At 38.5% G+C, this 16,819-nt stretch overlaps 1 protein-coding gene across 3 annotated transcripts in view; it reads left to right on the plus strand.

Annotated features, from left to right (window-relative positions):
* VAMP7 (vesicle associated membrane protein 7) overlaps window positions 1–16,819 on the plus strand; it is a 68,781-nt gene that overhangs the window by 17,978 nt on the left and 33,984 nt on the right. For 2 of the 3 annotated variants that reach the window (XM_007462408.1, XM_007462409.1), the window contains exons 3-5: window positions 2,776–2,833; window positions 4,829–4,966; window positions 14,914–15,004. In XM_007462408.1, coding sequence (XP_007462470.1) covers window positions 2,776–2,833; window positions 4,829–4,966; window positions 14,914–15,004 — 287 coding nt within the window. The remainder of the gene's footprint in view (window positions 1–2,775; window positions 2,834–4,828; window positions 4,967–14,913; window positions 15,005–16,819) is intronic. The other variant, XM_007462410.1, reaches the window with a different exon arrangement.

A 16,819-nucleotide genomic window follows, 5' to 3' on the forward strand; every position in this document is an offset into this window, starting at 1 on the left:
TCTATCCTTATCTCTATAGAAATCTTTGTCATTACCTGACCTATGTTATTTCAAGCTTTGTTATACTTTTTTCATGATTTTGTGTCTTGGAATGTCCTTTCCTTCCTAGGCCCCTGGTAAATTTTTGCTCATTTTACAGGTTCCAAATGAAACACTTTCTTAATTGTCACTTTAATCCTTCTGATTAAAGGGCAGTTCTGATCATGTCCCTTCCTTCAGCAGGTACTCAGGGTAAAGTTCCTTAACACTACTTGAAAGATTCTTCAAGATCTGCCCCTGCTCCCTTCTCTGGCCTTATCTCTCATTGCTTGAGCCCTCAGTTTTGTTCTCCAGCCATACTCAGCTATGTGCATTTCAGTGTTGGGTTCTTTCTCTCTTCTTAGCCTTTGCAATAGCTATTACTTTTTAAAAATCTGAGTTTGTCTTCCTGAGCTTATATGTTTCCTCTTCTGGAAACCCCTGAATTCCAAGACTGGGCCAGGTGCCCCCTTTTTGTGTGTCTCCATAGCATCCTGTGTTTATTCATATTGTAGCACTTATGAAGCAGTGTTATAATTGCTGTCTTTATTTTTTGTCTCTGTTCTCTGACTATAGGCTCCTTGATGGCAAGGACCATATCTCATTACCTTCTGTGGTCTTTGCACCAATGTACTCCCAAGTGTGGTTTAGGAGAAACAAATTTTGTGGGGAAAATGATGACTTTCATTTTTGCACCTGTAGTGTTTAAGTTGTCTATGGTACTCCTGTTGGATATGTCTAGTAGACAGTAGCGTATGCAGGCCTGGAGCTTGGGAGATAGGTCAGATTTAGATTTGGGAATCATTATGATTGTAGTAGCTGAAAACGGATATCGACAGCAAAACAAGAGAGTGGATGCCACCCTCCAGGGAATGTGTGTGAGAAAAGCAGGGGCCTCCGGATGCTGCAAGACATCAACAGAGAGCGAAATAGACTACCATATAAACCAGGCAAGCCTGGTGTCAAGAAATCTAGTGGAGAGAAAAACACTTTCTAGAGGAAGGAAGTGATCAGCACTATCAAATGTGTCAGAGAGAGCCACTGGATATGCAGTGTGGAAATCATTGGTGGAGTTGATGTGAACAATTTCAGTGGTGGAGGAAGACATTTTGCTTGAGTTTCCATACCTCCTTGTAATTCATGTCAAGCCTCTATGTGAACATTAATAATACAATTCAACAAGTATTCTTGTCTATCTACTTGCCCAGGGTAGAAATCTGGGAAGGAAAATAGACTTATCCCTCTGCCTCACCCCCAGTAGCCAGTCATCAAGTTCTATGATTTCTTCTCAGTCCCTTCTTCTTCACTGCCCATAGTACTTTAGTTTCTCTCACTGTTCTACTTCAGTAGTCTTCTGTCTGGTCCTCCTTTCGGTCAGTTCTCCACACTTTAGCCTAAGCATCCTTTTATATGGCAAATCTGATCACACTCCCAGGCTAAAACCCTTTGATGCTTGTTCATTATTCTTAGGATAATGCATAGTGAGGTTTGAAAGTCTTATACAGCATGATATTTGCTTACTTACAACCTCATTTGTGGAAGCAGTTTATTTTTTCCTTACATTCTATACTCTAGTCCAGGGGTCCTCAAGCCCCAGGCTGCGGACCGGTGGTGGTCCAAGGCCTGTTAGGAACCGGGCCACACAGCAGGAGGTGAGTGGTGTGTGACCAAGCTAAACATCATCTGTTGCTCCCCATCACTCCCATCACTCGCATTACTGCTTGAACCATTGCTCGCTCACATTCATTACCACCTGAACCATCCTCCCAATCGCTTGCATGACCGCCTGAACCATCACCCCTTCCCCGCCCATGGAAAAATTGTCTTCCATGAAACTGGTTCCTGGTGCCAAAAAGGTTGGGGACAACTGCTCTAGTCATATTAACTAATTTTACTTTTAAACCCAGTACTTGCTCTTTTATCTCAAAGCCCTTAAGCTTGTTGGTCTCTCACTCTGGAACACTCTTGCTTGATCTTGTTGCCGTCTCTTACTTAGTCTTCAGGTCTCAGCTCAGACATCACTTGCTCCAGGATGTCTTCCTGTTACCCTTTGACAAACTCTGTTAGGTGTCACCTCTATGTCCCCACAGCACCATGTACTTCCCTTAACTCCTTATCATCCTGCTTACTGTGTTGTTCCACAATTGCCTGCACTTTCATCTCTGTAAAGGCAGGGACTGATGGTTTTGCTTATTTGTATCCTCAGCACCTAGCCCAGTAACTAGTTCAAAGTAGATGCCAAATAAATGTTACTGTTGAGTATTCAGTAGAAAAAGTGTTTGCTATGAAATCTTAGGATAAGGCAAAGAAGACTGTATGGCCCATTTGGGGGTTATTCTTAATTACGTGTCCCTCAGATGTCATCTCTTGTTAAACCTTAAGTATCTGGGAATTCCCTGGCGGTCCAGTGGTTAGCACTTGGTGCTTTCACTGCCAGGGCCCAGGTTCAATTCCTGGTTGGGGAACTAAGATCCTGCAAGGCACGTGGCACAGCCAAAAAAAAAGTCCAATTATGCTTTTGCAGATATTATTTTAATGGGTAATGTGCATAACATTGCACTATGTAACTTGTTTTAATTTCTTATTTATTTCTATCAGTTTGACTTCAGAGGAACATGTATATAGGGGAGAGGGAGAATAGACAGTATCTGTAAATAATATGGTCACGTTGGCAGTACTAAAATTTCTTATACATAGATAGAAGTGAAAGAGATATTACTCATAACCACAGTAAGTTTTATATCTTTTATTCTACAGTTATTTGTTTCATTACATCTGCCAAGACAGGATTGTATATCTTTGTATCACTGATGATGTAAGTAACTTGAAGACATGTTGCTATTTAAGTATGTAATGTTAATAGAGCTGGTTCTTAATTATCTGTATCTGTGGTGGGTTAAGGTGATGTGAATATAATGTCTGTAGCTGGAAATATTTTTCTATACTTTGTATTTATCATATAGAGCAGCAAAACAAAAGAAAAGTTGATATCTGGGTATATGCAAATCAGCTTGGTTTTGTAGAGTTTTAGCTTAACCTCTTGTAATTTCTACATTTATTCTATTGTGTAGTGAGAATTGGTGTTCATAATTATGATTCTTTGGTATCAGACCCTCTCAAAATTTATTTATCTGAAATAGTCAATAGATTATTTCACTCCTCCAGTCAATAGTGAATTTCTTTTAATGTATGTGGACTTTGGGAAAACAAAATCACAATACATTATGATCAGCTTTGTAAACCTGTAGTTCACATTGGTAGGTTGTTTTTGAGTATTTGTAGCTTCTAGATGGAAAATGCTCAATAACTTAACGGTGGTCATCAAGGTCCTTTCTCCTCTCTGCAATCCTAGTGTTAGCTTCTTCCTGGACACATTCCCCTTATGGTTGCATGGAGCCACATGCTTATTTATTTGTGTCCAAAAAAGACGGACTGTGTCTTCTCAAGTCTCTTACTGTATGAATGAGGAAACTTCCCAGATGCACACCCTCCCCTCCCCGAGCTTTCAAAGTGGACTTCTTTTCATGACTTACTGGCTAGGACTAGGTTACATATTTATTTCTAAATTGATCACTGACAAGAGGCATGGAATTGGCATGATTGCCATAGGTCAGGGTTCTTACGTTTATTGTGTCACAGACCCCTTTGGCACTCGTGGGCCCCTCCCAGAATTTTTTTAAATGTGTGATTATAAACAAAACCAATTATCTTGAAATACACTATTCAAAATATTTTAAATATTGATATAGTAATGTATATGCTTCTTTATGAATTCATTAAATAACAAGTTCTACTCATGGGTCTAATAAATAAAAATTATTTTGATGTGGTGATGAGTATAAATAATATTTTGAGAGATGTTTATAACTGATGGTATATGAAAAAAAGACTTCTCTTGATGACAGAGTCACAGGTACTGTTAAATGCTTCGGTTTGTTACCACATTCACAATTGAAATTTGAGTTAAAGATTGGTGAAAATAATGATGAGACTTTTTTTTTCTATCCAAGTACATCAGCTCCTTGTATTTGGACCATTGACCCCACTTTAAGAACTCTTGGCTTAGACTAATCATCTTAGGTGAAATGGAGATGAGTGTCAACCACAGTGATCATCAAAATGATTTATATTCCCTGATTTCACAGTATTTTCTAAAATTATTTAAAAAATACAGCTATATCTGAAATGACTGATGTGAAAGTGCTTGGAGTAAGTGAGAAATATCACTAAATTTGGGATGGTCAGAGTTGAGTCTTATATTTCTTGAGCTATAATTATATTTTTGTATATATGTTACACACACACACACACACACACACACACACACACACACACTTTTTGACTGGGACTAGATAAGAGTACATCCCTTGATCTTTTCAAATGTACCACCACTATTGAAAAAAATCAATTCAGACTTTATGTCAGTAGTGTTATCTTTGTATGTGAAAGACTGTACTATTATGGATTTCTTAAGCATCTTCTTGTGCTGAGCTTTTTAATAGATCCTGTGAAAGATATAGATGGAGTAAAACCCAATTCCTGCTCTCAAGAAGCTAACCTAGGTACTGTTATCTTAGTTGGCAGTAATCAAACATATTTGGATTCGACTCTCAGCTCTTTCATTTACTAGTTGTTTCACCTTTGGCAAGTTAGTTACCTTTTCAGAGCTTTTGTTTCTTTATCAGTAAAATGAGGTCAGTTCCTCCTCATAGAATCATTGTTAGTAAATGTTAGCTGTTCTTCTGGTTGTTGTTAATCATCCCTATCATCTTTGTTTACTGTAATGTAAATTGTGTTGATCTCCTTTCAGGATTTTGAGCGTTCCCGAGCCTTTAATTTTCTGAATGAGATAAAAAAGAGGTTCCAGACTACGTATGGTTCAAGAGCACAAACAGCGCTCCCATATGCCATGAATAGTGAGTTCTCAAGTGTCTTGGCTGCACAGCTGGTAAGATCTTTCTCAGGATATAGTATTTGATTCATATCTTCTTTATTACCTTAAAGCACCATGAATATGAGGGACTCTGACCTGCAGTGTATTTTTCTGATTGTGTTATTATATGCCAAGATAGTAAAACTTCCCTGATTAGAAAAATATATACAGGGGCCATTTTAGGATGGAAAGTGAATAATTGGTGATATTATCTATAAATGGTGCTCAGAGTATCTCAGGGTTGGGAAAGAGATTAAAGATCATCTACTTCAACTACCCATTTAATGTGTAAGTCCACTCAACATGCCAAATGGCCTCTTAACCTATACATTAACCTCTACCCTCCCACAAGGCAAATTTAATTTTTGAACAGCTCAGTCAGTCATCTGAAAGTCTGTTCATCTGTATGAATACTTAATTATCAGCTCAGTAAAGTTGTACATATGTATACACCCGTGAAATACCACCCTTTTCAAGATACAAAACATCTCCATGACCCTAAAGGATTCCTCATATCCCTTTGCAGTCAGTTCCCTCCCCATCACTCTGCCTGAGGCAACCACTGCTCTATTTTCTGTCACCATAAATTAGTTTTATCTTTTCTAGAATTTCCTATAAATGGAATCACACGTTATATACTCTTTTTTGTCTTCCTTGTTTTGTCAGTGTAAGCTTTTTGATATTCATCCATGTTGTATAAATCAGTAGTTTCCTTTTTTGCTGAGTAGTATTGTATGCATATGCCACAATTTGTTTCTCCATTCACCTGTTGCTGGATATTTGAGTTACTTCCAGTTTTCAGCTATCACAAACAAAGCTGTTATGAACATCCATATACAAATCTTTGTGCAGACATGTTTTTATTTCTCCTTGGTAAATACCTAGGAATGGAATTGCTGCGTCATATGGTGAATGATGTTTAATTTTATAATGAATTGTCAAACGTTTTTCCAAAGTGGTTGTACCATTTATATTCCCACAAGCACTTGCAGTATTTCTGCATACTTGCCAACACTTGTTATGGTCTGTCTTTTTAATGTAATTCGTCCTTGTGGGTGTGTAATGGTATCTCATTGTGGTCTTAATTTGCATTTCCCTGATGACTAAGGATGTGGAGACCTTAAAAAAATGCTTAGTTACCTTTTATCCATGAAACTTTTTGAGTGCAAAGACATGTTTTATCTGTGATGGTGTTGTGAATGAGAAAAAGAAACTTACTGTAATTGAATATGTTCCTTTTCAGTTCTCCTTTTTAATACCCTTTTTGAGGATTACACTTCTAAATATGCATCCTGTAGGGATGAAGTTCCTTTAAATAGTCATAAATCTTTATTATTCAATCAGTTGGTTTGTTTCATACTTCCACTAGGAAACATTCATATATGTGAAGCTATGTAAAACATCACCAGCAAAATATATACCAGTGCCCATTTGAAAGTAAATAGGGTCATGTTGGTGGCCAAGATGGTGGAATAGGAAGACCCTGAGCTCACCTCCTTCCATGGGCACTCCAAAATTACAACTATTACAACTATTTACAGAGCAACTATTGATGAGAAAGAACAGAAGACTAGTAGAAAAGATCTTATACAACTGAAGATATAAAGAAGGAACCACAGTAAGACAGAGGGGCAGAGACACAGTATAATCAAGATCCATACCTCTGGGTGGGTGACTCACAAATGGATAATTACAATTGCAGAGGTTCTCCCCAAGGGCGAGGTGTCCAAGCCCCACATGAGGCTCCCCAGCCCTGGGGTCCTCCATTGGGAAGATGAGCCCCCAGGACATTTGGCTTCGAAGGCCAGCGGGACTTAATTTCAGGAGTGCCAGAGGGCTGTGGGAAATAGACTCCACTCTTAAAGGGCATGTATAAAATCTCACATGCTCTGGAAACCAGGGCAGAAGCAGTAATTTGAAAGGAGCCTGGATCAGATCCACCTGCTGATCTTGGAGAGTCTCCTGGAGAGGCAGGAGGCACCTGGAGCTCACTCTGGGGACATAGACACTGGTGGCAGCCTTTTTTGGGAGCTTGTTCCACCATCCTTTACTAATGGAGCTCGCAAGCACCATTTTAGAATCTTCCCTCTAGTGTATTAATGCCAGGACCTGGCCTTGCCCACCAGCCTATCTGCATCAGTACTGGGACACCTCAAGCCAAGCAACTAGCCAGGCAGGGACACACCTTCACCCACCAGCAGGCTGGTTGCCTTAAGAACCCCTGAGCCTACAGCTACTCCAGGACCTGGCTCTGCCCAACAAAGGGCCCAAGACCTGGCCCTGAATAGCAGTGTGCCTGCACTAGCCCTAGGACCCGCTGGGCACTGGCCCTGCCTACCAGCAGACCAACACCAATTTCAGGACACCCCACACTCCACAGCCAGCCATCTCAGAAACTAGCTCTGCCCATCAGCAGGCCAACACCAGCTCTGGGATCCCCAGGGCCCTGCAGCCAGAGACCCCAGGATCCCCTGGACCTCTACAGCCAGCTGCCTTATGACCTGGCCCTGCCCACCAGCAGCTGACAGCCTCCACACAAGGCAGGATCTGGCAACCAACCAGACTGGGGACCAGCCATTCCTACCAGATTATCCACAGTAGTCAGCCAGCCACAACAGAAGGACCCACACAGCCCATGTAGGAGGTATCCTTATAGCATACAGCTCTGGTGACCAGAGGGAAGTGCACTGCTGGGACTCGCAGGACATCTCCTAGAAAAGGCCAGCTTCTTCAAGGTCGGAAAATGTAATCAACTTACAAAATACATAGAAATAAAAAAAGGAAATTAGGAAAAATGAAGGCACAGAGGAACATGTTCCAAATGAAGAAACAAGATAAAATCCCAGAAGAAGAGCTAACTGAAGTGGAGATAAGCAATCTACCGAATAAAGAGTTCAAGATAGTGATTGTAAAGATGATCAAAGAACCCAGGAGATGATTGGATTAACAGAGTGAGAAGTTAGAATTTTTTAACAAAGAGAAAGTGTAAACAATGACCAAACAAAGATGAATACAATAACTGAAGTAAATACACTAGAAGGAATCAACAGTGGATTAGATGGTACAGAGGAATGGATCAGTGAGCAGGAAGACAGAGTAGTTGAAATCACTGAGGTGGAACAGGAAAAAGAATAAAAAGAAATGAGGACTGTTTAATAAACCGCTAAAACAACTTCAAATGTACTAACATTTGCATAATAGGGGTCCCAGAAGGAGAAGAGAGAGAAAAAGGGGCAGAGAACATATTTGAAAACATAATAGCTGAAAACTTCCTTAACCTGGGAAAAGAAACAGATATCTAGGTCCAGGAAGCACAGAGAGTCCCAAACAGGATCAATCCAAAGAGGACCACACCAAGACATTGTAATTAAAATGGCAAAAATTAAAGAAAGAATATTAAAAGCAGCTAGGGAAAAGCAAAGTGTCACATACAAGGGAATTCCCATAAGGCTATCAACTGACTTTGCAGCAGAAACCCTGCAGGCCAGAAGGAAGTGGCACGATATATTTAAAGTGATAAAAGGGAAAAACCTACAACCAAGAATGCTCAGCAAGGCTTTCATTCAGTTTTGGTGGAGAAATCAAAAGCTTTACAGATAAGCAAAAGCTAAGAGTTCAGCACCATCAAACCAGCTTTACAGGAAATGTTAAAGGGGCTTCTCCAAGCAAAAAAGAAAAGGCCGCAAGAAGAAATATGAAAATTATGAAGGAAAAATCTCATTGGTAAAGGCAAATATACAGTAAAGGTAGTAAACCAACCACATACAAAGCTAGGAGGAAGATTACAAGGAAAAGGAGTAAAATCACCTATAACCACAATAAAGGATACACAAAACAAAAAAGATGTAAAATATGTCAAAACAGTAAATGTGGTGGGAGGGGGCATAAAAATGCAGGGTTGTTAAAATGCACTTGAACTTAAGAGATGAGCAACTTATAATAATCGCGTATGTATATATAGATTGCTACATATAAACGTTATGGTAACCACAAACCAGAAATCTATACTAGATACACACACAAAAAAGGGAAAGGAATCCGAACATAACACTAAGATACTCATCAAATCACAAGGGAAGAGAGCAAAAGAAGAACAAAAAAGAAGTATAAAAACAACTGAAAAGCAGTTAACAGAATGACAGTACATACCTGTCAGTAATTAAATGTAAATGGATTAAATGCTCCAATCAAAAGACATAGAGTGGCTGAATGGATACAAAAACAAGACCCATATATATACTGCCTACAGGAGACTCAGTTCAGATCTGAAGACGAAAACAGAAAGTGAAGGGATAGAAAAAGGTATACCATACAAATGGAAATGAAAGGGAAGCTGGGATAGCAATATTTATATCAGAGAAAATAGGCTTTAAAACAGTCCGTAACAAGAGACAGAGAAGGACTACTTAATGATAAAGGAAGCAATCCAAGAAGATATAACAATTGTAAATATATATGCACCCAACATAGGAGCACCTAAATACACAAAGCAAATATTAATAGACATAAAGTGAGAAATTGACAGCAACACAATAATAGTAGGAGGCTTTTTTAAAATATTTATTTATTTATTTACTTTTGGCTGCATTGGGTCTTCGTTGGGTTGCGTGTGCTTCTCATTGCAGTGGCTTCTCTTGTTGTGGAGTACGGGCTCTAGGCTTGAGGGCTTTAGTAGTTGTGGCTCTCGGGCTCTAGAGCACAGGCTCAGTTGTAGCACACAGGCTTAGTTGCTCCCCGGCATGTGGGATCTTCCCGGACCAGGGCTCGAACCCATGTCCCCCGTATTGGCAGGTAGATTCTTAACCACTGTGCCATCTGGGAAGCCCAGTAGGAGACTTTAACACCACACTTACCTCGATGGACAGATCATCCAGATAGAAAATCAATGAGGAAACACTGGCCTTAAACAACACATTAGACCTAAATGGGCTTAATTGACATATATACAACATTCCATCCAAAATCAGCAGAATACACATTCTTTTCAAGTGCACATGGCACAGTCTCCAAGATAGATCACATGCTAGGCCACAAAACAAGCCTCAGCAAATTTAAGGAAATTGAAATCATATCAAGCATTTTTTCTGACCACAATGCTATGAGGCTAGAAATCAACTATAAGAAAAAAAAACTGCAAAAGACACAAACACATGGAGGCTAAACAGTATGCTACTAAACAACCAATGGATCACTGAAGAAATCAAAGAGGAAATTAAAAAAATACCTGGAGACAAATGAAAATGAAAACAGTGATTCAATATCTGTAGGATCCAGCAAAAGCAGTTCTAAGAGGGGCATTTATAGCAATGCAAGCTTACCTCAGGAAACAAGAAAAATCTCAACCTAACATTACACCTAAAGGAGCCAGAAGAAGAACAAGCAAAACCCAAAGTTAGTAGAAGGAAAGAAATCATAAAGATCAGAGCAGAAATAAATGAAACTGAGACTAAGAAAACAATAGAAAGGATCAATGAAACTAAGAGCTAGTTCTTTGATAAGATAAACAAAACTGATAAACCTTTAGCCAGACTCATCAAGAAAAAAAAGAGGTCTCAAATCAATAAAATCAGAAATGAAAAAGAAGTTACAACAGATACCACTGACATACAAAGGATCATAATAGACTGCTATGAACAATTATATGCCAATAAAATGGACAACCTAGGAGAAATGGCCAAATTCCTAGAAATGTACAATCTCACAAGACTGAACCAGGAAGAAATAGAAAACATGAACAGAACAACTACCAATAATGAAATTGAGTCAGTAATTTTAAAACTTCCAACAAACAAAAGTCTATGACCAGATGGCTTCACAGGTGAATTCTACCAAACATTTAAAGAAGAGTTAACACCTGTCCTTCATAAACTATTCCAAAAAATTGCAGAGCAAGGAACACTTCCAAACTCATTCTACAGGTCAGCATCACCCTGACACCAAAACCAGACAAAGATACCACAAATAAAATTACAGGCCAGTATCACTAATGAACATAGATTCAGAAATCCTCGACAAAATATTAACAAACTGAATTCAACAATACATGAAAAGGATCATACACCATGATCAGGTGGGATTTATTCCAGAGATGCAAGGATGGTTCAGTATCTGGAAATCAATGTGATATACCACGGTAACAAATTAAAGAATAAAAACCATATGATCATCTAAATAGATGAAGAAAAAGCTTGACAGAATTCAACATCCATTTATGATAAAACCTCTGAACAAAGGGGGAACATACCCCCAAATAATAAAGGCTGTATATGACAAGCCCACAGTTAACATCATACTCAGTGGTGAAAAGCTAAAACCCTCTAAGATCAGGAACAAGACAAGGGTGCCCACTCTTGCCACTTTTATTCAACATAGTATTGGAAGTCCTAACCACAGTAATCAGACATGAAAAAGAAAGAAAAGGAATCCAAATTCGAAAGTAAAAGTGTCACTCTTTGTAGATGATGTGATACTATATATAGAAAATCCTAAAGATACTGCCAAAAAAACTGTTAGAAATAGTAAATTCAGTAAAATTGCAGGATACAAAATTAATATGTAGAAATCTGTTGCATTTTTATATACTAACAACAAACTATCAGAAAGAGAAATTAAGAAACAATCCCAGGGCTTCCCTGGTGACGCAGTGGTTGAGAGTCCGCCTGCCGATGCAGGGGACACGGGTTTGTGCCCCGGTCTGGGAGGATCCCACGTGCCGCGGAGTGGCTGGGCCCGTGAGCCATGGCCGCTGAGCCTGCGCGTCCGGAGTCTGTGCTCCGCAACGGGAGAGGCCACAGCAGTGAGAGGCCCGCATTCAGCGAAAAAAAAAAAAAACAATCCCACTTACCATCACATCAAAAAGAATAAAATACTTAGGGGGCTTCCCTGGTGGCGCAGTGGTTGAGGGTCCGCCTGCCGATGCGGAGGACGCGGGCTCGTGCCCCGGTCCGGGAGGATCCCGCGTGCCGCGGAGCGGCTGGGCCCGTGAGCCGTGGCCGCTGGGCCTGCACGTCCGGGGCCTGTGCTCCGCAATGGGAGGGGCCGCAGCGGTGAGAGGCCCGCGTACCGCCAAAAAAAAAAAAAAATACTTAGGAATACATCTAACTAAGGAGGTAAAAGACCTGTACTCTGAAAACTATAAGACCCTGATGAAAGATATTGAAGAAGACACGGATGAAAAGATATACTGTGCTCATGGATTTGAAGAATTTATATTGTTAAAAATGACCATACTACCCAAGGCAATCTACAGATTCAATGCAATACCTATCAAAATACCAATGACATTTTTTACAGAACTATAACAAATAATTCTAAAGTTTGTATGGTGACGCAAAAGTTGCAGAATAGCCAAAACAATCTTGAGAAAGAAGAACAAAGCTTGAGGTATTACACGCCCAGATTTCAAACTATACTACAAAGCTACAATAGTCAAAACAGCATGGTACAGTCACAAAAACACACATAGATACATGGAACAGAACAGAGAGGCCAGAAATGAACCCATGCTTATATGGTCAATTAATCTATGATAAAGGAGGTAAGAATATAGTGGGAAAAAGCTGTCTTTTTCCCTCTTCACCAAATGGTGTGGGAAATCTGGACAGCTACAGCAAAAGAATCAAACTGGACTACTTTCTTACACCATGCACAAAAATAAATTCAAAATGGATTAAAGACTTAAATATAAAACCTGAAACCATGAAACTTCTAGAAGAAAACATAGGCAGTATGCTTTTTGACATTGGTACTAATAATATTTTTTTTGGATATGTCTCAGGCAAGGGAAACAAAACCAAAAATAAACAAATGGGACTTTATCAAATTGCAAAGCTTTTGCACAGTGAAGGAAACTACCAACAAAATGAAAAGGCTGCCTACTGAATGGGAGAAGATATTTGCAAACAGTATATCCAATAAGGGCTTAATATCTACAATGTGCAAAGAACTGATAGAACTTCAACATCTAAAAAACAAACCAACTATAAAGTGGGCAGAGGAGCTGAATAGCTGTATTTCCAAAAAAAGACATACAGATGGCCAACAGGCACATGAAAAGATGCTCAACATCACTAATTGTCAGGGAAATGCAAATCAAAACCACAATGAGATATTACCTCACACTTGTCAGAATGGCTGTTTTCAAAAAAGGCAACAAATAACAAGTGTTGGTGAGGATGTGGAGAAAAGGGAACCCTCCTGCACTGTTGATGGGATTGTAAATTGGTGCAGCCACTATGGAAAACAATATTGAGATTACTCCAAAAGTTAAAAATAGAACTATTGTATTATCCAGCAATTCCACTCCTGGGTATTTATCCGAAGAAAACAAAAACAGTAATTAGAAAAGGTACATACACCCCTATGTTCATTGCAGCATTATTTACAACAGCTATGATATAGAAGCAACCTAAATGCCCATCAAGAGATAAATGGATAAAGAAGATGTGGCATACACACACACACACACACACACACACACACACACACACACACACACACGAATATTACTTAGCCATATAAAAGAACGAAATCTTGTCATTTGCAACAACATGGATGGATCTAGAGGCTATAATGCTAAGTGAAATAAGTCAGAGAAAGACAAACACTATGATTTCACTTATATGTAGAATCTAAAAAACAAAACAAATGAACAAACTTAACCAAACATTAACAGAGTTATAGATACAGAGAACAAATAGGTTGCCTGAGGGGAGAATGTTGTGGGTAGGAAAGAATAGGTGAAGGAGATTAAGAGTTACAGACTTCCAGTTGCAGTATAAATGAGTCACAGGTATGAAATGTGCTGTGTTGGGAATATAGTCTTAACTATGTAATATCTTTGAATTTTGACATATCATAACTAAACTTATTGTTGTGATTGTTTTGAAATGTGTAGAAATATCAAATCACTATGTTGTGTAACAGGAACTAACATAGTGTTATAGGTCAATTATACTTTAAAAACAAACTCATAGAAAGATAGATCAGAGAGGCGGAGTTGTGCGGAGGGGAATTGGATGAAGGCAGTCAAAAAGTACAAACTTCCAGTTATAAGATAAATAAATACTGGGGATATAGTGGACAACATGATAAATATAATTAATAATGCTTTATGTTATGTATGAAAATTGTTAAGAGAGTAAATCCTAAGAGTTCTCATCACAAGGGGGGGAAAGGTAAATAGGCTTAGCTGGCAGCCAAACTTTCAACTTAGCTGGTTTGTCTTTAGCTCCAGATGTGTATGTGAACCTCTAAACAAATCTGTGCCAGGATCCTTGACTATAAATGGAGATAATAAAAATGGCATCTTCGTCATAGAGTTTTTGCATGGATTAAATAATATCCCCTATTTGAAGCACTTAGCACAGTGAAGTGACTGGAATATTGTGTATTAAGCAGTCCACAATTGTTTGCTATAGATAATAATTTCAAAATATATATACTATCTTCAGTGTCTTACATTTCTAGATCCTATAAGAAGCCAATGAAAATAGGATGCATACTCTGATCCCAACAGATAACAAGAACAGATGCTCAGAAGCTGGGCCAGTCCCTACCTCATCATACCCAAGAAATGGGGAAAAATTTAAGAGTACCCTTTGCCTGTCCTGTTCCCCCTGCCCCCACTACAGTCTTTTCTCCTTTCTTCCTTGTCTGAGCACAGATTATATAACATCCTACTTCTGCCCCAGGAGTCTCAGATGTATATTTGATGTAATACGTTTAGCTTTATTTCATTTAAAATTAGGTGATCTTTTTATACTATAACAATTATATTTCATATGGTAGCAAGTTTTATGCTTGCCTATATTTTTGGTAACAATTTTTGGGTGAAGTGACATCTATCTTGTGCCAAAGATAAAGACAGTTTTATAGCATTCTTCAATGTCATTCCTCTTCTTTTTGTTTTTGTATTATAAATAATGTCTGGGTATCATGAGTTAAATCATATTCTTTTATAGAAGCATCACTCCGAGAATAAGGGCCTAGATAAAGTGATGGAGACTCAAGCCCAAGTGGATGAACTTAAAGGAATCATGGTCAGAAACATAGGTATGTTTCATGGCATACTCCGCATGCATGAGGGCAAAAATGATAATAGATTACTTGATTGGGGTCATCATTCTAGAGAGGCTGAAATAGCACTTCCTTATTCTTAATATTGGAAGCTAATTGTCAGCTGAGATATAGATATTACTTACCTATGATACTGCCTGCTGTATGATGGCTTCTTTTTAGCACTTATGACTATTCATTCTAAATTTGTTAGCTTGCTTAGCAAGACTAATTTCCAAGACCCTTAAACAGTTCAGCAACTTAGAATAATTTAGTCAGTTTTGACTGGAAATACCCAGATAGTTGATATCATCAGTATAGACACTTAAAGTATAAGTATTTAACCTCCTTAGAAAGTTTGTAGCTCTTGACTGAGAAAGAATTGGACCAAAAAACTGTTGTATTCTTCAAGAGAATGAACTATGGCATGAATTCCATTGGCCTGTGTTTTGTTAAGAACCTATTTACCACATTAAAATAATCCAGAGAAATGCACTGTTTATTTTTTAATTGATTATAACAGTGGTATTTAGATTTAGGATGATGTTAATTTTTTAATAGCACCAGTTCTCACGATATAGTCCCTGGGCCAGCAGCATCAGCATCCCCTGGGAACCTGTTACAAATGCAAATTTTCAGGCCCCACCCCAAGCCTACTGAATCAGAAACTCTTGGAGTGGGAAATCTGTGTTTTCACAAGCCCTCCAGAGGATTCCAGTGCACACTCAAGTTATAGAACCGCCCTTAAATATATTTTCTAAGAGGAATGTCTTGCAGAGAATAAATTCTTAATATAAAATTGAACAAAAATTAGTATATAAATGCTTTACAAGATATTTAACTGAGATGTCATTTCATAAATGTCCATTTAGTTATAATTTTGAATTTACTATTTGAATTTTACATTTATTATTAGAACTCTTAAAAGTTATGAAAAGACATTTAAAAAAATTTACTTTGTCTCACCATCCTAAAGTTTTATTTACATTTTCTTTCCTTTAACTTTTTACTTATATGTATACATAGTTAATCATAGTTTATATTCAGTCTTGTGGAGGCAGTATAATAGAGTAATCAAGATTTGGAGTCATACATGCCTGAGTTTGAGTCCTGATTTCACTTCCTACCTGCTGTTAAGCCTTGATCAGTCCTCTAACCTCTCTGACCTTTATGCCGTAATCTGCAAAAAGGAGGTAATAGAACCTGAGGTTACCAGGATGAAAGAGGTAATGTATGTAAAACACCGTGTACAGTCCCTGGCACATAGTAAGAGCTGAATGATTGTTAGCTGTTAGTCTACTTTATGCTCATACAGTATTTCTTTGAGTTATATCACAGGTTACAAATTATGTCCTTATGTCGGACACTTTGGGTCTTTAGAGCATTATTACTCAGAGTGCTGTTTTACAGCCAGATAAGGAGCTTGCTCCTGAATAGAAGTCAATGCTGTGCTTCCTTCATTGAGAACATCTTGCTATGAAAATGTCAATTTGACTGAACAGTATACTTGGAGACTTAGTTGAGCAGTAGCAAACACTCTTAGGTAGCACTGATTTAGAGTTTGTGTTACAGTAACAGTACTGTTATAAATGTTTCTGTGCCTATTATATTCTTCTTATTTTGTTGAGATCAGTTCCCAGGAATGGGATTAATAATCAAAAGGCAGAAACATTTTTATATTTCATTTTTTTTCTTTTTTTTTTTTTTTTTTTGTGGTACGTGGGCCTCTCACTGTTGTGGCCTCTCCCGTTGTGGAGCACAGGCTCCGGACGCACAGGCTCAGCGGCCATGGCTCACGGGCCTAGCCGCTCC

The sequence above is a fragment of the Lipotes vexillifer genome, unplaced genomic scaffold (assembly GCF_000442215.2).
Source record: "Lipotes vexillifer unplaced genomic scaffold, Lipotes_vexillifer_v1.1 scaffold115, whole genome shotgun sequence".
Lineage (NCBI taxonomy): Eukaryota > Metazoa > Chordata > Mammalia > Artiodactyla > Lipotidae > Lipotes > Lipotes vexillifer.